The sequence below is a fragment of the Apteryx mantelli genome, chromosome Z (genome assembly GCF_036417845.1).
Source record: "Apteryx mantelli isolate bAptMan1 chromosome Z, bAptMan1.hap1, whole genome shotgun sequence".
In the NCBI taxonomy this organism is placed as follows: Eukaryota; Metazoa; Chordata; class Aves; order Apterygiformes; family Apterygidae; genus Apteryx; species Apteryx mantelli.
In genome coordinates this window covers 64,866,055-64,886,112 of record NC_090020.1, presented here as the reverse complement: position 1 = coordinate 64,886,112, position 20,058 = coordinate 64,866,055, and the positions used below count along the sequence as shown (strand labels likewise).

Genomic DNA, 20,058 nt, shown 5'->3' with positions numbered 1-20,058 from the left:
GCTCCCATGTGGAGTGGATCAGATGGCTACCTTCTATAGAAAACCCAAGCATGGTTGCCTGGGTGGTGAGAATAGGCCTGAACGATGTCATTTTGGCTATCACTGCCCAGGACAGTGCTGCTGCATTGTGGCGGGCATTGCACTTACAAGTTCCCTCGCACAGCCCGGTGTATCCAGCACGTGCTCCTGTTCCATGCTCTCATAGTGTCACAGTGGCAGGCTGTAATGCAGCTTTTTCACTATTTTGGATAGGTCAAAGTGAAATACCATAAAAAATTAAGAGGTAGGTCTCAGGGCTATAGGGGTGCTCCTTAGGACCATAGGGGCACACATATACAAGCATTTCAGTTCAGATCAAGAATGCACTTTGGACGTGTATCTTTGGATTGTCCCGTACTTACTTGCACTGTGCTTTAGTTCACTTTGAAAGTGGCCTTGGAGCATACTAAATTCCTTTTGGATGAAATTTAGCTGGAAGACGCACTCCAGAAACGGACGTAACGCACTTCAGCAGCTAATGGGTGTTCAGTCTGGGGCACCAGATGAACTAGTCTGAAGTAACCTCCCAGTCCCCTCCAAAACACACAGAGTATGAATGAAAACAGCACCAACTGTTTTGCTTTGTAGATCTGCTCCTGTTGCAGTACACTGCTTGCTAATGTAGACAAAGCTGAGGGATTTGTGCTAAGCCCTAACTGGTGTAGTTGTGAGCAGTGGTGCAAGGTGGTGTCCTGGGGGTTGTGGATGTGGCCCAATCTTTACCAGTTGTCCTAGGAGTTCTGTCCCTGGTGTGGTCTGAAAAGAAAGCACAGAGATGGTCTCCACGACTTGGATTTTTTTATTTCAATCTAGTAATGGCTGCTGCTGGAGAATGAGAAGGATGTTCCTAGGCTGTGCCATTGCTGTAGTTTCAGCAACAGCAAAGTGATAGATTCTCATAGAACTTGCCTCCCCTCTCCCCAAAAAGAAAGATCCTTCCAGTACAACAGCAATGACAAAACCAGCCTAACTGAATAAAAGAATTTTATGTCATGGAGCAATAAACCATCACATTAACATCAGTTTCAAAGGTGTTTTAAGCTTACCCTCCTTAATTTTGCTCTAAACAGGAAAAAAAAGTGCAAATCTAATAGCAGCACTCTAGGAACTAATAGTGCTTCAACTGTAGAAGTATTAACAAACAGTGGAGGGTAGTTGCCTGTTGCTGAGGTGTTTCTAGCAATCTTAGAGATAAACAGGTTAAATGTAGTCCTGAGTCCTGTAACTCTACAGTGTGACATGACTTCAACTTGGAGGCTCTGTGGGGCTGTGTCAGTATGTGAGAGGCTTTGCGTAGCATTACCAGTATCAACCCACTATTGAAGGTCAGTCATAAGTTTCTCTGGATTTCAGTAAATTGTTTCATACAACATGAAAAATGGTTAAGATGAAATTTAATAAGAGAGCTATAAAGCATAGACAGGTGATGATAGTGTACTTGTAGTTCTCCTTAGTAGTATTCCCTTTGGGATCAGTTTTGGGACTGGTTGGATGTATTTTTTAATCATTATAATTATTCATTACTGGTCATAACACAAATAGTAACATTGTTCTGGGGAAACTCGATTACCCTGTGAGAGTGGGAGTTATCATCTCTATGGAGAATTATATCATGCAGGAAGAATAGGAAATACAGAATAAAACAGTTGGGATAAAATGTAACAGCACAAAGTAAATGATCATGTGCTTCTGCTGTAATTTGGGAGATCATAAACAGTAAATGACAGGAGAAGAATCTTTGTTTGAGCCTGTTGAGAGTGAGGTGCTAGTGCAACTTTCTGGGATGAATAGCAGAGGCAGACAACTTGATACTATAAAGGTTAAATGTGTTCAGTTTATTAAAGGAGTTATATGACTTATGATAGTATGTATTAGATATGATTGGACAGGTAGTTTCTTCCCAATCTCATTTTCTACGGCTAAGTTATATGTGGAGAACTTGTCTGCTCTTAAAAACAATAGGATGCCATGTGTGGTACAGCTGAGAGAACTTGCTGCTCAGTGCACCTCTTAGCCTGTGTGACGTGATGTTTATTTATGAATTGAGCTGCTTTAGAAACAAGTCTCCTATCACATTCTGACACCTAGAGAAGCAGTGTGTACCTGTAGCTTCCAGATATTAGAGCTATGAGTTTCACTTTCCGTTTACTTGTGAAGCCAGTGGGGTGATTTCCATAGATTTCAGTGTCAATTACATCTTCTGAAAGTAAATAAATGAAGGGAAGATACTGTCAGAGGAGCTCACTAATGAGAAATAATGCGTCTTGAAATGTGCTAAAAGAGCATTAGCCCCCACTCCCAAAAGCAACCAGACCTGCTCTGAAAGGAAGTAAAGACTGAAGTTCCTCTTACTGGAGAAGCCACAAGAAACTTGTATTCTGAATGTAAAGGGAAATTTATAGACCAACTTGGAAAATGGAAGATTAGCAGAAAAAACAAAAAACATGAACTGGAGTCAAAATTGTGACATCAGCCCTGAGATACAGCTCAAGGTAACATATTTAGAGAAGGTGTACCACTACAGACAATTAAGAAGTTGGACTGAACAAGTAGAATTATATTTTAATGTTTGGGGGTTTTTCGTTGCTGTTGAATGCAACGAGGACCAAAAAGTTACTTGCATGTTGTTTGCTGTGTGAAGGACATTAAAAGCACTCTGTATTTTGAAGCTAAATAGGACAGTTGAATGGTATGTGTGTTTTTTTTTTTCTCTCCATTTGTTAATGGATTGGCAGTAAGAGCTGTGAACTTTGTTTTTCTAAAGCACTACATTTGATTGGTTTTGCACAGAAATTGGGTGCATATCTTGTATGGGGAGTTTCTCCTCAATTTGGTAGCTTTCAAGATGTGGGGAAAGAGTAGGTTAAACTGTATTTTATTTCAAAACTTAAATATCCAAGCAGATATGAGAAACTTGATTTGGCTAGATACTAGCTTCTGTTCTCAAAGTCCCTATCTGTTATGTTGCGAAGGTTTACAGAGCTCATAAAATGCAGTTGGAGTGTGCTTGTCACTTGACTCAGATGTTTCTGTAGAATTTAAAAACTGAAACAAAATGATTTGGTAGCAATCATTCACAAAAATATTAAATGCATCTTTAATTAAAAATGAAATGGATGGTACTACTTTTTAATATTTAAGAAATATGTTAGTGACCCATTTGCTAGTCTGATAACACTGAAACTATGGTAACAGCCAGCATAATGAAGAAAGCAGGTTACATGGCAAAAATAAAAAACTCTGTGATGGGTAAAACAAAACTAAAACAGCTGTGGTAGATGCAAGGATGGTAAAGGTAGATTGTCATAACTGAAAAGTCTCAGGCAGTTCATTATACCAGGGCTACTTGTTTGTGGATAAATGAAACTTTGAAACAAAATAAAATCAAGCATGTTTAGTGCTGTGGAAAAAGAAACATCTGTCAATAATAACTACCAGTTCTTCCTTGAAGATTAACAGAAGGGCTGTATATACAGTACAGGGAGCAACATGACAAATGTTGATCACGTGAATAAGAACAATGGCACAGTTAACATTACTGGAGAGACCTAGATGGGAATTCTCTTTCTCCTTTGGGATTTTTTCCTGGAATTCTGCTATAATCATCATTTGGGGGGTGAAGAATTAGTCCCCCCCCCCTTTCCCCAGTTCTGTAAGAGCAGGAAAATTCTTCTGTCAGAATCATTATTTAAATTAGAGCCTATAGCACAGAAGAGCATTTTCTGGACCACTGTAATTCTGGTATACACTCATTTTGGAGTTCCTGATTTGCAGCTGATCTCTTTCTCTATTAAACATATTTTTTTGTGCATAACTTGTGGTTTGTATTTTTTTTTTTTAAGAAAGTGAAGAAAAATTTGTTCTTCACAATTTTAATTGGTGAGTATCAGGCGGCAGCGGGTGAGGGTACAGCATGCCCAGAAGTCCCTTTATGAGGTAACATTGGTGTTAGTCCCTCACAAATGTGGTTTAAGAGAATCTTGGCTATTTCACAACTGGCCACTATAATCCTTTAAGGAATGGGTAGCTCCTGTTGCAGTGATCATCCTCAGTAAGGCTCTGTAGCAGATGCTCAGTTGTGCTTTGTTTTTGAATTCATCTGTGAAGCACCTAATATTGATGCACTTACAAAGGCTAAATGCTAGACTCACTGGACCACTCTCTGAGCAAGGACAGAGGATGGAACAAGCTGTGCATTTTCTTTCCTGAAAGTTGTGTTCATTAACATTGCCATAACCTGATCCTATTAATACAGTTGGCTGGTTTTGAGCTGTAAAGACTTAAACAACTGTGTGATGTTATTAACATGCTATTCTGAGTCCTGCTACCATTTTGGGGAAGGAGATGGTCAGAGTGGAAATTAGGAAACTTTCCTTTCTATAGTCTGATCAAGAACTTGTGTGTAAAGTTGGAATTATTGACTCAAAAATGTTTCTAAGACTTCATAAAATATCTGTGTAAAAAGTGCAAATACAGTGTCTCTTTAGGCCCACATACTCTATCTGGAAGGTTGGGGAAGGCTGTGGTCCTTTTTCCAGCCTTACTTCTTGAGTCACTTGAGAGCATGAAAAGTTGCTCGAGTCACATGCCAGCAAATGCTTTAGCCCAGATTGTAACACCAACCCATCTTTAACACTGATAACTTAAGTTACTGAAAAGTATTAGAAAGATGAAAAGCCTATGGTTTTAGTCCTGTAATTGATTGCTCCTTCAAAATTGTGGTAGTTTCAAGAAGTTTTGCAGGCAGAAAATGTTCATTTCACTTAGAGGTAAGGATCAAAATACAGCTTGGTGTTGCTGTTGCTTAGCATTTCTGACTAGTTTGAGAGTTAGTTAAAATGTTGGGTTTAGCTGTGGTTATTTGCTTTTGCTGCTTCTTCCTAAACCTTTTTCTGCACCAATAGCTAGACTAGAAACTCTAACAACAGAGGTGATCCTTCTGATGTTTCTGCAGATATTTATACTTGTTTTCTCTACTTCTGGTTTTCAAATCTTCGTAAGATGGCTAGGAAGAGAGGGAATGGAGAGTTATGTTCTTCACTTGTATTGATAAGAGTGAGAATATCATAGGTATGTGTGTTTAAGAATTGTGACTCAAAGCCAGGGTAACTGTAATGTGGCACCATCAAATATATTTGCGTTGTCTTACTGTCGTATTTGCAGCAATGTTTTCTGCATGCTGTAGTTCGTAGGAGATAAGCCAGGTGCCATGCACTGTACAGAAGAATTTATTTATAAAAATAATAGCCTTTTCAAATAATTTCTCAATTAGTTTGGGATCTATAGCAGTGTAACTACTTCCCAGAAAAAGTTTTGCCTGTGATGTGAATTCTAATGTGAGGAGAGGAACTGGAAGTTGAAGAAACTCTGAGTAAAGAATCAATGTATTAGCACTATGGCTGTACTTTCTTCTTTTGTTTTTGACATGTGTGCGAAGATAGTCTTTTATCTTTTCGCTTGTCCCTTTTTTATTTTGTCATAATGCACATTCGTGAACACGTTTACATTTCAGGTTTTCATACTTTAGAAAATGCATTAGGAATCAAGGACGTTGCCTCCAACCACTCTCTGCAGATTCGTTTGGCTTTTATGCTTTAGCATTTGCAGCTTGGTCTTGCTTTATATGCTAGACGAGGTTTATGCCAGCCTAATTGGTTGCTGGCATTCCTGAATTTCACAGCTGCTGTATTCAGCTGTGTACTAGAAAAATATAATGGAATACTGTTTGCAGAGAGCAAGAGGCAATTGTAAAGATGTAAATTTGCTCTCTGGCAGTTCAATAACATGAAAACTTTTAGTAACACGTTAAGAATTTTGAGGAACAAATTGTGTAGGCATATTGCCAGTTTAAACATTATAGTATACATTTTCCATTTAAACTGAGAATATTTGGAAGTTAGACATAACTTTTATTTTTGTTAATGTTGTTTACGCAATCCTGACTTTCTTGGCCAGAGAGCAGATGAGGATTGGCATAGAGATGGAAGACTGGTTGTCAGTCTTTTGTTAAGGGATGTTGGCTTACTGTGTTTGTGAGAGGATTCAATATTTTTTATTTATTCATCAGCCTGCTTTGATCTCCTTTCACTTGTTATGGCAAAGATTTAAGCCTTAAATTTTAAAGTGTTATTTCTTCTGTGTCAAAAAGTAATACAGAGCACAGGAGCAGGTAATATGCCTTGTTTGGTGGCTCAGTGACTGACAGTGTCTCAGCTTTCAACTTTTAATAGTGGTTTTCCTTCAAAATTTAGCATGTTACCAGATTTTATAAAGATTATAATAATTTTTTTGTATAGAATATGTTTCTCCAAACTTATATTTTTCATGTATCAGTTTTCTCTTGATTACAGGTTGACAGCTGGCCAAGCCTTAAATAGTAGCAGAAGATTATACCAATATAAGCTTGATGAGTCTTCCAGTTCCTACAATGTTGAAAAGGTTTAATGCCCTTGTAGATCCAGAATGCTGTTTGTAGACATGGCAAAAACGGCATCGCTACAGGAAAGATGTGGCTTCTATTGTTACTTTGCTAATAAACCAGATAGCTAATTAAAAATTTTTAAAACAGTGGTTTTGTACAAAATTGGGCCACTAGAGTTATTACCTAAAGAAAGGTTAATGGAAGGGTGTTTTGAAGATCTTGCACAAAGAAAACTTTTATGGAGGTGCTTGTCCATAGAAATGAAGTGCAGGAAGGCCATGCCCAGCGAGCCTGCCTTAGCATCGTCACCAGCAGAATTAGGCCATGACCCTGAGGGCAGGATGTGCGATTGTGCAATGTTGTTTGGGTGAGGAAACTGGAGGGAAATCTGTGCACCTAGGGGAGGGCATGGCTGTTACTCCTGCCCGTGCATCTTCTGTGCACTTGCTGCTGCTCTTTGAGTTCCAGCTGGGGGATGCCCCACTGCACCAGTTTCACTGCTGATAGTCGCTTGCTTTTTCTGAATACATGTCGATGCACGTTCAGGAAGGTGAAAACTATGACCTTCATGCGTGTTGGCTGTTATGTATGTAGTGAGCCCAGTGTAAATAGTGGTAGGGTGTTTGTTATTATTTACTCACCCTGTCTTAACAGCTTAAGCAACAACTGATATCAATGCAAATTGGTCCTGTGGGTATCAGAAAAAGTGAAGGACTCCAGACTTTCATTGCAGCATATGCAGGGGGAATGTAAGGAAGTGGAGAGCCTGGGACTTGAAAGAGCATGATACTAAGGAAACAGGAATGGAGGGATTTGTTCAGAAAAAATACAGGTTAGAGGAATAAAAACTAGCAAATGCTAGAGAAGAGGAATCAAGTCCGGGAAAAGAGGGAGGAGTTCTTGGTTTTTGTTTGTTTGTTTTTGTAGAGAACTACTTAACGTTCTTCAACAGGGGATTGAACCTTAGCGCTATACTTTGGGCAGGAACAAGTCCAGAGGTTACAAATGGTTATGTAAGGTTATGTTCACAGTAAGGTAAGTATTGTACATATGAAAGCACTGCTGCCCAGGGGAGCTAGCTGCTATGTAAGCCCCTGTGTTTGCTGCGTTTTGACTGAGTTTTAGTTATTCTTTCTCCTGAATTTTATACTGGAGTACATAGATTTACTGTTACCTTCTATGAGACTTGCAGCCTCTTTTTTTACTTAAACTTAACTGGGAATGAATGATTAAGTAGCCTTTAGAATAAAATGAAATATTAAATATATAAACATGTGCTGCATGTGTTGTAAAGCAAGATTATGTGGGATTTCAGTTAAGGTTGATGCTGAAGTTTGATCTCTGAAATAATCACTGAAGTGTGATGGGCAAGTAAGCTGTGGCAGGAGTGGATTGATGTGCCTGAGTGCTGGGGCAGAGGTGACCGGCACGTTCTGCTGCTGTAGAACGACCAGGTTGCTCCTGTCCCCCGGTACCTCGTCTGGAAGCTGTACAGGTGTGTAGGCTTGTGCCCGAGGGAGCTCTACTGGGCTCCGGCTGGCCTGTTAGAGATATCTGCAGTGCAGGTAGGGTTGTGGGTTGGCTGTAAGCTATAAACAAATAAAAATGGTGTGATTTTTGAGGGAGTTCATGCACGGATTAACTACAGTTGTAATGAAGAACTTCTTTACAACTTTAAGAGTAAGCATTTTGTATGCTGAGTTTATAGGATTTTTTTTTCCCCCCTTTGGGGAGTTAATATAAATAAAACATGATTTAGGATTCCTTTTTACTGCACTGTCTAAGTTTCCCTCACAAATGTAATATAGAGTAAGGGATTGCATGTTTGTGTTATGGCTCATTAAAGGAGAGTTTTAGAGGAGTGGTTTTACTGGACTTGTACTCATTAGAAACCCCATTCTTGGTGCTCTTAGGGCAAAGCATAGATGTGAAATCAACGTGACACTTGGATCTGGATCCTTTTGTGTCAGTGCATGGCTGATCTGTTATTACAATTGCTCCTTACTACCATGTGTAGGAAATACGATAAAGCGTGACAGATGATATTAAAAGAATTTGTGATGCACTATGTATTTAAGATGAAAAATCTTTCTCCCTACAGAAAGTGTTAACAGTTGTTTCTAAAATGATGATCTGAACTGTTGATGCAGGGAATTTGATTTTAGTTGAATGATCAATTGTTTGAGTGTTCATCAGAAATGGATATCAGAATGCAATTTCAAGGCGCTTTGCTCCTGTGTCGGAATATTTAATGTTGTAGCAGCCTGTGAAGGGAGGAAGAAAAACCCCTTTGTGTAGTGCACCACAGTAAGCCTTCCCTCCCATAAGAGATTCATGGTGCTGGAATTGTTATCAAAACTTCTCAAAGAAAAGAGGGGTTAAATTGTGTGTTTTTCACATGGTATTCTGCTTGCTTACCACTCAGTTTTCTGTTTCTTCAATTTTTCATTTGTACGCTGCCTTATTAGAACCTCCCTTAGTGGATCAGATTTGAGCCAATTTGCAGTATGTGGTCAGGGATCATCTTTTATTTATCCTTTTTTTTTTTTTTTTTAACCCTCCTTTCTGCTTCTCTCTTTGTTTCCTTGTACAGGGATTAAAATAATTTCTGGGAAACTTTTCCACATATTAATAAATGATTATTTGCATTTACTTTCTAGGTCGAATTCACCAAGCTATGGTAACATCTCTAAATGAAGATAATGAAAGTGTGACTGTTGAATGGATTGAAAATGGAGACACTAAAGGCAAAGAGGTAAACTTAATTATTTTAGAACTTTTTTTTTTTTTTTTAAGAGAAAACTGCATACTGCTTTGGAATTTGCACTGAAAGCAAAAAGAAAATACAATCTTATATTATTTTTTAATTCTTTGGTTCCAGACTGTTGGACAAACCTTGGTTTCTCTTGTATTAAATTTGACTTCCTGAGATCTGTGTCATAGCTTTTAGATAGTGCTTTTCGTCTATTGATTTTGAACCAGATTAGAAAGGCTGTCCTCATTATACCCTTTTTACAAGTAGAAAAATCAAATTGTTGAGGGGGACAATGACTTGCAATTCCGACAGGAAACTAGTGGGAGGACTAGGTTAGAAATCTTTTGGTGTTTGTATTATTGTGGAACTGAACTTTTGGTTTATTTGTTTATTTTTATTGCACAATAATTTTCCAGCCTTGTTTTCCTTGAGAAACTGTGTCTCTGTGCCCTAGTTATGCTTCGCTATCCCCTCTCCCTGTAAATTTTGGACCTGTTAGCTAATGTCAGCTGAGATTTGGATAAGCACCTCAGAAATTACACTTCACCAGTTTTGTGGAAACAGGGGAAAAGCAAAACAAAAAAATTATGAGAATGTCCTGCTGATGTAAGAGCTTATCTGTCTGGACACACAGAACCATACCGTAGCGAGGTCTTTGAAAGATCCAGCCGGGGGAAATGTCGGTCTAGAGACCAAGGCATTTAAGATCTCCAGGAAACCAGGTTTCAATAGTTCTGAAACCAGTTATTTTTGAGATATAATCCCAATCCTGGTCCTGGTCCTGGTCCTGGTCCTGGTCCTGGTCCCGGTCTCAGCCCTGGCCCTCCCCTCTGCTCCCTTATGGCATTTTGAATAAGTAACACTTACAAGAAAAAAAAATAGGTGATAAGTTTGACATGGTTTCCACCTGTGCTTTTATTTTTTGAATTATTTGGGAAATTTCTAGTAATTAAGGTGTCTTTATTTTATAGAATGTCTTTCATATTCTACAGTGATTGTCAATTTACCACAGTAATACTAGCTACTTTTGTTTTAATTTTATCCCTTTACAAAATTATGAATATCTACTGCTAATTTTTAATTCATCTGTTTTCTGAAATGCGTATGTTTTCAAGTAATACAAAGACCAAAGCTTAAACTGTTTTTAGCAAATGAGAGGTTTCACGTTATAGATTTAACCAATTGTGGTGTAAAAACACTAAATATATTTATTGTGTATTCTCAAACTTAAGAGGAGAGATGGAGAGGGTGAATTTATCCAAAGGCTTATAAATGTGTGTTACATTCTTTCAAACAGATTGACTTGGAGAGCATATTTTCACTTAACCCAGATCTTGCACCTGATGAAGATATTGAACCTAGTCCAGAGACACCACCACCACCTACTCCCTCAGCCAAAGTAAACAAAATTGTGAAGGTTGGTAATACCTGAGCAACAGGTACATATTAAACTTACAGTACTCCTATGCATGTTATTATCCTTGAATTTTTGAGTCTTATTTCTTGTCTGTGGATCTACTTGATAAGTGTTTTCCCTTTTTTTTCCTGTGGTGGATAGGGAAAAGATAAAAGATTTTTAAGAACACGTCTGAGAGAGAGGGAATTGAGGACTAATGTTTATATTACTGAATATATCTCAAGTAAAAACATTGAAAAGGTTTTTGAGGTTGTTTTGAAACAGTACCTATAGTTCAAGCACTCCTCATTCTGTGCTTTTCTTGGAGAGATTTTGCAGCAATCACCTTTCTGTATTGCTGCCATCATGTTATTTTTATTCACTGGAAATAAGCAGAGGTGGGGCTGCAGTTTACATTTTCAATAATAAGGTGATCAAATAACAGAGATTTCTTTCTTTATAGAGTCGACGGACTGTGGCACCAATTAAGAATGACACCCCTGCCAGAGATAACAGAGGTAAATGTATCTTTCCATTTCACGGGACTAAAAATATGGGAACACGTCAAAGTATGGGAAGATGGGCTGATCTAAAATTCTGTAGTAATTCTGTATTTCTAGTTCAGTATGTACCTATAAGAAGTGTAAAGGACATAGCACATGATTCCTGGAATTATTCCTATGAATATTTAGAAATGGATACTGTACAAATAGTATTTATATGCAAGTGCCGTATAAGCAATATAACATTAAGAAGGTTAAGCTGAATGAACTGAAGGTGCAAAAGTTTGAAGTTCATTAATTATGCTACATGAAATCATGTGTGACTTTTCCAAATTGAAGCATGCTCAGTTTGCTTCAGCTTCACAGTGCTTTAATATACACTAAGTGGTGCATTTAAAAGTTCTTACACTTTCAGTTTTCTAACAGTCCCTGTGTAAACATTCATTCAAAGACTACTTAAATCCTACAGGTTATTTCTCAGTATACAGTCAACAGCAAAAAGCTATATAAAATGCTGAAATATCACAGGAGGGTGGGTGAATGAAATATGTATTAGCTGAATATAAATATAATGCATCTAGAATATAAGAAGGAATAGTAATTGCTTAGTAAGTGTTTACATTTTCTCTTCAGTGATTAAGCTTAACTGACTTCTATTGATGATGGTGATGGGATTCTTTCAAACATTATTGTTTAAATTAATGACTAGATTCCATTCCATCTGTTTAAACTTGAAAAACAAGTTGGCTTGCTTATCTTTGTTTTTGTTGCAAGTGTTCAGAATCTCTCTGGAGGACCATTGAGTTCGCTTTCTCCCTTCTGTCATTTGCTTCTGGAGGTGTAAACAAATTAGAAATTCATCAGGACATTTTTTTTCAAACTAATTTGGTCTATATTTGAGACATTTTATTGATGTGGTTTCCTTCTCACTTTCTGCCTTTTTATAGTTTTTTTTATTTTCAACTCTTTCTACTTTTGTTTTGAAAGTTTTTCTACTATTGGTATTGCATGATTACATCAAATATCCATAGAAGTTGTCATTTGTAGTAAGTAGAATAAGCCCTGTAACTTGCATTTTTAGTGGGGACTGTACATGTTACTATTCACACTTTACCTAAGAATTTGTTCTTTGTTGGTGTTGTAATTAAGCTTTTCTTAACATACTGCTTTGTTCAGTGTATTTAATTCATGCTATAATCTATATCTCCTATCATCTTTGGAACTGATTTGGGCATTTGTCTTGTCTATTCCATTTGATATTTGTTTCCATAGTTGTCTCCATGTTGTATACTGTGCTGGCCTTTGTTTGGAATGTCATCTCTAAACTAATAATCAGAGCTATTACCTTCACCTTCATACTCCTCCTGGCAGATCTCTGTAGTGACGTGTATAAGAAACTGGCCAGCTGAAGTGGAGCTGTTTGAAGCAACTCTCTGAAAAAAAGCTTAAAATATTCAGCTCTACTGATGAGGCCTGCACGCTCGCTGCTCCCGCAGAATTCACTGAGAACAGGCATCACTCTGCACCTTTAGAAACTGCCATCTTTATCACATATAAAATCAATGCATAAATTAGTTAGACATATTGATTGCATACATCACCTGCAATATAGTATCAAAAAGGGTTGTTTCTTCCACTTGTAGATTGTGCTGCACTTTGCTGCCTTTCATTTATATCCCTCTACTCCTCCAGAAGTTGTAGGTTCGATGGGTTGGAACCATTTTGTAATTGTTAGAGAATGTGAAACAGCAGGGCCTTGTTTCTAACTAGGGTTTTGGGCATTGTCACAGTATAAATAAAATTTCAGTACTTCAGACTGTGGTACTGCAGATCTCCCAGTACATATTTTATTTTGTGCACATAATGAGTTGTACTGAAGTATTTAAAAACATGCATGTGTGGCATTGGTATTTAATAATTCTGTTGCGTTGGTATATAACATTAGGTAAAAAAGGCTACATACTGAATGTCTTTATTAATAGACTTTCCATGTGTGTGTTTTTTTCTCCCTTAGTAAATTGCTGTTTCTTGAAAGGGGCCTTGTTTTTATCTTATCATAATAAAGTATTTTGGAGTTGGACAGAAATAGGGAAAATGTTCTTTCATACCTAGATCAGCTTTGTGCTTTTCTTTTGCAGTGGTTGGTTCTGCACGTGCACGGCCTACTCAGCTTCCTGAACAGTCTTCCTCCTCACAACAGAATGGTAGTGTTTCAGATATATCTCCAGTTCAAGCTGCAAAAAAGGAATTTGGACCCCCTTGTATGTAAATCGTGTATCAAGGATTCATTCATTCTGGGCATTACATGTACATTCTCTTGGATAATGTTGTTGTCCATAAATGACAAATGGTCTATATATGCAGTTGTCTGTAGGCTTCCTTAAGAAGCTTTTTCAGAGTGCTGTGGCTAAACAAATGTTCAGTTTTGTCATAGTCGTGCTAGCATCTGGAGTTTTGTTTTTCCTTTATCTTTTTTTAACTATGGCTGTTCTTTTTTTAATTTGCCTAATTTTTCTTTGAATTCAAACCAAGAGATCACATGTATTTGTCCAAATATTTTTTGAGGGTCATTTTCCTTATATTTTTGGTTGTGTAATTATTGTCCTGTTCCCATGATTTTTTCTAATTCAATTATTTTATAAATTTTAGAAATTAAATTGCCGTAATAATTCTGTACTAATACTGATTTGCTTGAAAAGTTAGTTGATATAAATACATGTATTCTAATTATTGCTAAATTAATATAATTGAAATGTTGTAGTGTAAATACTAAATTCATGCAATAAACTGAAGATATTTTTAAATTATATCATTTTCTTTAAGCACGTAGAAAATCTAATTGTGTAAAAGAGGTTGAAAAATTGCAAGAGAAACGTGAAAAAAGAAGGTTACAGCAGCAAGAACTTAGAGAAAAAAGAGCTCAGGTTAGTATTTTTAGCTCAGAGACAGAAAACGTATGTCAGCAAGAGAAGATGTATGCAAAGTTTTTGTGCCTTTTGCAGTCTTCAATAATTTTTATCAACTGTTACAATCTTGAAATTAAATGTTTTCATCCTATTTACAGGTTTGATAAATACTTTGGTGCATAGTTGCATTGCTCTGGTAAATATTATTTTAGGCATTTTTTCCTCTCTCTTTCTTCCTACAGAAATAATTGCTTGTGGTTTCTGTAATGTCTTATCTTTCCCTAGTTATTTAAAAATCAAGTACTGGCGATAACTGTTTCTTAAGGGAAGATACATTGATAAAATATAAACAAACCTTTGGCTTTTAGATAAGTTTGTTATTCTAGGTGAAGTATTGCAACATGGTCATAAATTGTTCTTTCTGATCTTTGATGCTTAGTAGCGGAAGTATTTGAGACTCAGGTTTGAAGAATGATATTTTTTTCTTTAAACCTATCTATGCATTTTGAATTTAGCTTTGCATCATGCAGGCAACTTGGCAGCGAGTTTTTAGAAACTTTGGTGAAAGAAATGAAGTTGCTAATCCTATTAGAAAATGTCTTAATATTAAATGACTTTCTGTCACAGTAGTGTAAAAGCTTTAGCAAAGCTAGTAGCATAACCTTGTTGACAGGCCTGTGTATATGTGTTAGTCTCTCTAAAGAGGTACTACCAATCCACTAATGACATAAGAATTACCATGACTAAGCTGACCTAAAAGGATGAATGTGGAATTCGTGTTCTCTAATTTTCATCCATTTAAACAAATACAAAACATTACCGTGTCTTTGTCTGTGAGGAACAAATATTTTTTGTTTTATATATTAAAGTTTTTGACATGGTACTACACCTAAAATTTTCTTTTTTTTTACTTCCAAGAAGACTCCCTTTGCATTTGAGTCTTAAGCTTCTGTATGAGGAAGTTCTTTTTGTCTTGATGATCTTTATGTATCTATGCTTTCTGTTGCTTTGTGTGTTCTGTTGTTGTTGTGAAATACAGCAATAATTAGGCAACCACTGTCCTCAAATAGGGCAGAGCTTAACTAGAGTTTGGAGAATATTAGACAAATACTTTTTCCATAAGAAGCAATAGTCCTTTCTTAATTTTAGAAGGAAACATTCCAGCAGTAATACATTTTGTATGGACTTACTGTAAGTAGATTTTAGTTCACTGTAGTCAGAGTGAAAAACTTAAAGGTGCAGTCAACTTCTAATTACCAAGGCACAGTTTTACCTGAGGTGAGGATTAACCATGTCACAGATGCAGAGGCATAAGCTGGCTTCATTTCAGCTTATTAACCCCTATGCAGTATTGTTTGAAAGTGCCTATCCTGTTTCCACAACCAGTGGTGGTGCAGAAGCAGTTTTAGCTAATTTGTGGGGAGCTGCCAAATGTTAATAAGGTCTGAGCACCTATCTATGGCTATGTATGTCATCATTAGGATGTCCTGAAATTGTGTAAAATCTGACAGTACGGGGGAGAATTGACAGGAAAGGCATGTGAGTGATTCCGCAGAGAATCAGCTTAGCTTACGGTGAGCTCAGTTGCTCTGGTATAGCAAGACTTGCAGGGTCTCCATGCATGGCCTCTTACTTGTCTATTCAGTATCTTGCTGACAGATCCAGGTCTAGGGATGGGAGGGCTTGCGAGCTTGGATGTAGGATATCGTGTATCCTGGGGGTCGCTTCTGCTTTTGTTGGAACTTCAAGTGTTGGAAGTATGTTTCCAATGCATCTGAATAACTGTAGGAATTAACTCGGGGCTAGTAGTAGGATTAACATCTTGTAATTGACTTGGATCCAGCATGGGTGCGTTTAGAGCAGCTGGGATACTTGCACTGTATTCTACAGTGTATTTTGTCGTACCTCTATGAATAGATTCTATCCATTTGTCCATTGAACTGCCTTATCTCAGATTAAGAAGAATTGAGCGTATAGTCTATATGTTATTGTGCAGTAGTTCAGGAATACTTCTTTACTGTGAAGATGCTGGCAAAAGGCAGTCATTTCTCTTTCTTGAACAGACTTTTAATGAGACCTCAATTAAAGAGTGTTTTGTATTACATGCCAACCGAAAATAATCTTGCAATCAAGACATTTCTGGTGTTTTGGAGAAATATTAATATTTCAGCTAATGTGTATTTTTTTTATAAGTTAATTTGGAAGGTATTTAAATGAATCTGTTTCAGAAAAAGAATGTATTTTGGAATTTCTGTTGCTTACTTTCCTAGGATGTTGATGCTACAAACCCAAATTATGAAATTATGTGTATGATAAGAGATTTCAGGGGAAGTTTGGATTATAGACCACTGACAACTGCAGATCCTGTAAGTACCTCAGGAGCTGTGAATTTTTTCATCCCTTTCTATTTCTGATATTTTTTTTTATTTTTTAAAAGCTTGAATATACTTGAGTCTATAAATATCAACAGTAAGTAGTTTAATATATATTAGTATTCTTTATACCATGGGTTTATTTTTTCAGTAATTTGATGATATTGAAACTAGTAGGCATTGAAATTCCTAAGATATGATATTAATAATTGTTAATTATTTTATGTCACCTAATTATATTCTGACTATAAAATAATATCAGCAGGTATTAAGTAATCTGCCTCTGTATTCTAGATTTTCCTGGAAGGCCAAGTGATGTGCACACAAAACCCTTAAGCTTCTCTGAAAAACCTAGTTGAGTATAAAGATTAATATTCAGTCTTTGAAGGTGGTGAGGGCCTTTGATTTTCAGAGAAGTTGGAAGAGTAGAATTCTCAAATGACATAGATTATCTCTGTATAAATCAATGAAATTGTGACAAACCTCCATAGCATGACACCATCATTAGTGTATCTACACTAATACAACTGTATTTGCTTGTTATGTTCCAAGATGTACCCGGTACTTCATAGGATCAGACCACTAGGTGCAAGGGAGGCTTTTTTACTCTTCATGTATGGTTCTCCCTTTTGGATTCATGTTTATTGTGCAGATACAATGGGCTTTTGCAGGTTCAGATGACTCACCGTCTTGTAAATGCCTCTTCATTTAACTGATCAGTTAATTAATTTTAAAAATAGAGATAAAATATCGTATAACTGGAATTAGGGTGTAATTCGCTGAAAGATTCTTTTCTTTGTAGATTGATGAACACAGGATATGTGTTTGTGTACGAAAACGACCACTCAATAAAAAAGGTATGACCATATAAGTTTTTGCAGGAATTTCTCTCTGGAAAATCTGCTTCTGATAATAATATTATTTATATTAAGAGGGGTAGAAATACTGGTCGTATACTGGAAATGCTAAATAATATGCATGAGGGAACCAGAAAATTCATAGATTTATAGATAACCTAGGTAAAGACTGGGTGAAAAGTAGTTTAATTATCACCATTTTATAGATGGGAAGCCAGGGCACAGAGGGACAGTGCAATTTTTTTCCAAAGTCATCTAAGATGTATTTAGTTGATCTGGGAATTAATTCAACTGGAATTTCCTGAGTAATTTTACACTACTTTAGGAACACCATTCTTCTTAGGTGTATCTTAACTATCCTTTAAATGATCTCCTGATCAGAGCTACTCAATAAAATTTTTCCACACATTTTTTACATATGTATCTTTATAGTTCCAAGGGGTCTTGAATCAAACATTGCAGGAACAATTTGGGTGCCTAAACAGAGGTGTCTTATGACATGATAGATGCCCAAGGGTATCCAAGACATCCTCACAGGGCTAGTGGATTACAGACAAACTGGAGACTTGTATCTCCTGAAGTTGCAGCTCAGGGCTGGACAAGTTACCCTAGGGCATATAAAATGGCACTAAACACCTATTTTTAGGTACTGGAATCAGTCCCTAGTAGCCTGTTTTTATATATAGGAGTATTGTTACAATGTTTTTCTTACTGTCTGCTCACCAGACCTGAGCTTGTATTCCAGAAGAAATTTAGGTTTTCAACTCTTACTAAATCCCAGTTTTCCCATGAAGTTCTTTACTTTCAGTGGGAAATTAGGAACTGCACTTACTTCTGAATTGGAACCCGTCTGAATTCAGCACTAAAGTAAGCTGATTTTCACTTTGAAAGATGTTTCTTTCCCTCTCTTTTTGTTATATTTTGTTTAGCTAAAGGACTCAAAGAGCATCACTGTGACTCTGAAACAACATAGGATGCATTTATTATTCTTTTACTATCAGAAGTACACACTGAGGAATATTTTAGCAAGCATATCCAGGGGGATATGGGAGGATTGTATCAGAAAGGGAAAAGATAAATTGATGTTGTGTATAGTTAGTTTTCTTTTCTCTTACTTTTTCCCTCCAGGTTGTTGCTTTCCTGACTCTTTTTTTCCCATTCCCTGTATTTCTCCTGTCCTCTTTCTTTTCTTGACCTGAAAGGAATGAATAATTTCAAAATTTGGTTAATTGAAACTATTGTGCATAACCTATGTAATAAAGGCATTCTACACACAGTTCCTATAGTAATTCAATTTCCATTTTAGCGTTTTTATGTTATCTTTAATAAAATATGGCTTAGAAATCCAATACATCTTGGGCGAAGGCCACTTTCTATCTGCACTGAAGTTAAGAAAGTGAAATTACAGTAAATGACAGTAAGCTGTCATGAGGCGTGAGTTACAATTCAAAAGTGGATTTTGATTCTGTGCAGGCTGCATATCTTAGGTATTGGTGATTTGGAGCCTATTATGAAAACGGTTCTAAGGAGTTTGTAGGAAGATGAGTGTCTAAGTAAAAAACGAGGTTGGCTCTGAAGTTACTTTGCATTTTTAAGAATAAATTATAATTATAATAAATAAGAATAATTTAAAAAAGGAATTAATGAACATGCACTTAAATTTTGAAGTTCACAAGAAGCAATATTTCTCATGCCACATATTAAAATTGAAGAATAAAAAAGAATTAAAGATATCAGTGTTTAATCCCCTGAAGAGGAAGAATACAAATGTATTGTTTCCTTTATTATTACAATAATAACATATGTCAGAAACATTGTTTTTCCCTTTTCATGTTCTGTATTTTGAAGTAATGTAAGATGTTCAAATGATCTGATAGAATTCAGGCATACAAATCAAATTTTGTTAGTCTTACAAACACAAAATCCTCACCAAAGTCCTTAGGTGTTGTCAGCACCAATTGTTGATTGAGAAGTATATGGCGGGTTTCAGAGACGTTATTCAGAGACACAAATTTTCATCAGCAAGAAACACAAGTTGTCATAACAAATAGCTGGGAGCAGGTAAATGTCTTATTCCAAGCAATCATTTAAGAAAAAACAGCTTTTGACCGTTTTAACTAAAAAGCTTTTGCTGCAAAGAATTGACCTTCATGTATCTGTTTTCACCACTGTTCTTTACTTCTTCTCTATGATTACTGCAGAATAATTACATTTTATTTTATCACAGTACAGTTGAAATTTGATTATATAGTGACATGAATGCATACTCCTGCTTGTGTGTAACGTCATGCAATGGTAACCATGGTAGTGTCTGATCAGGATGCTTACTGATGTTATGATTTCTGTCTGATTTTATAAAGCCACATCAAATTGTTGAATTGTATGCCTTAAGAAATTTTACATAGAAATGCAAGTAGGACCCACTAGTGATCTTGACTGTATGTACAAAGGTTCTTTATTTTTGTGCATATCATGGATCAGTGGGTTCTCTGTGTTTTGCTGACTTGTATCTCATGCAATTAGCCGTAAATTGTAGGGCTGCGTAGTAATTATAACTTGGGAACTCAGTATTGAAATCACATCGAGATGGCTTTTGTTCATTCCCAGTGATAGGAAGCATCATTAGTTTTTTCATCTTTTTCTGCTTGCAAGACAATTTTTAGAAAGCGTTTTGCTCTGAAGTAATTCTGTATTAAAGACTTAAAATTTTGGTTCCAGTAGTAATCTACAAAGGAAAATCTCTGTGTAGAATACAGGCAAAAATTTTCTTTTTGAAAGCTGTGAACATTAGACTTTAATTTTAAGGATT

General features: G+C 36.4%; 1 protein-coding gene across 4 annotated transcripts in view; it reads left to right on the top strand.

The window, feature by feature from the left end:
• The window catches only part of KIF2A (kinesin family member 2A), a 58,817-nt gene that overhangs the window by 13,290 nt on the left and 25,469 nt on the right, over window positions 1-20,058 (top strand). For 2 of the 4 annotated variants that reach the window (XM_067316307.1, XM_067316305.1), the window contains exons 2-8: window positions 9,121-9,215; window positions 10,513-10,632; window positions 11,075-11,129; window positions 13,253-13,318; window positions 13,938-14,038; window positions 16,291-16,386; window positions 17,195-17,249. In XM_067316307.1, coding sequence (XP_067172408.1) covers window positions 9,121-9,215; window positions 10,513-10,632; window positions 11,075-11,129; window positions 13,253-13,318; window positions 13,938-14,038; window positions 16,291-16,386; window positions 17,195-17,249 — 588 coding nt within the window. Of the gene's footprint in view, window positions 1-9,120; window positions 9,216-10,512; window positions 10,633-11,074; window positions 11,130-13,252; window positions 13,376-13,937; window positions 14,039-16,290; window positions 16,387-17,194; window positions 17,250-20,058 lie in introns of all 4 variants that reach the window. The other 2 variants (XM_067316306.1, XM_067316303.1) reach the window with 1 other exon arrangement.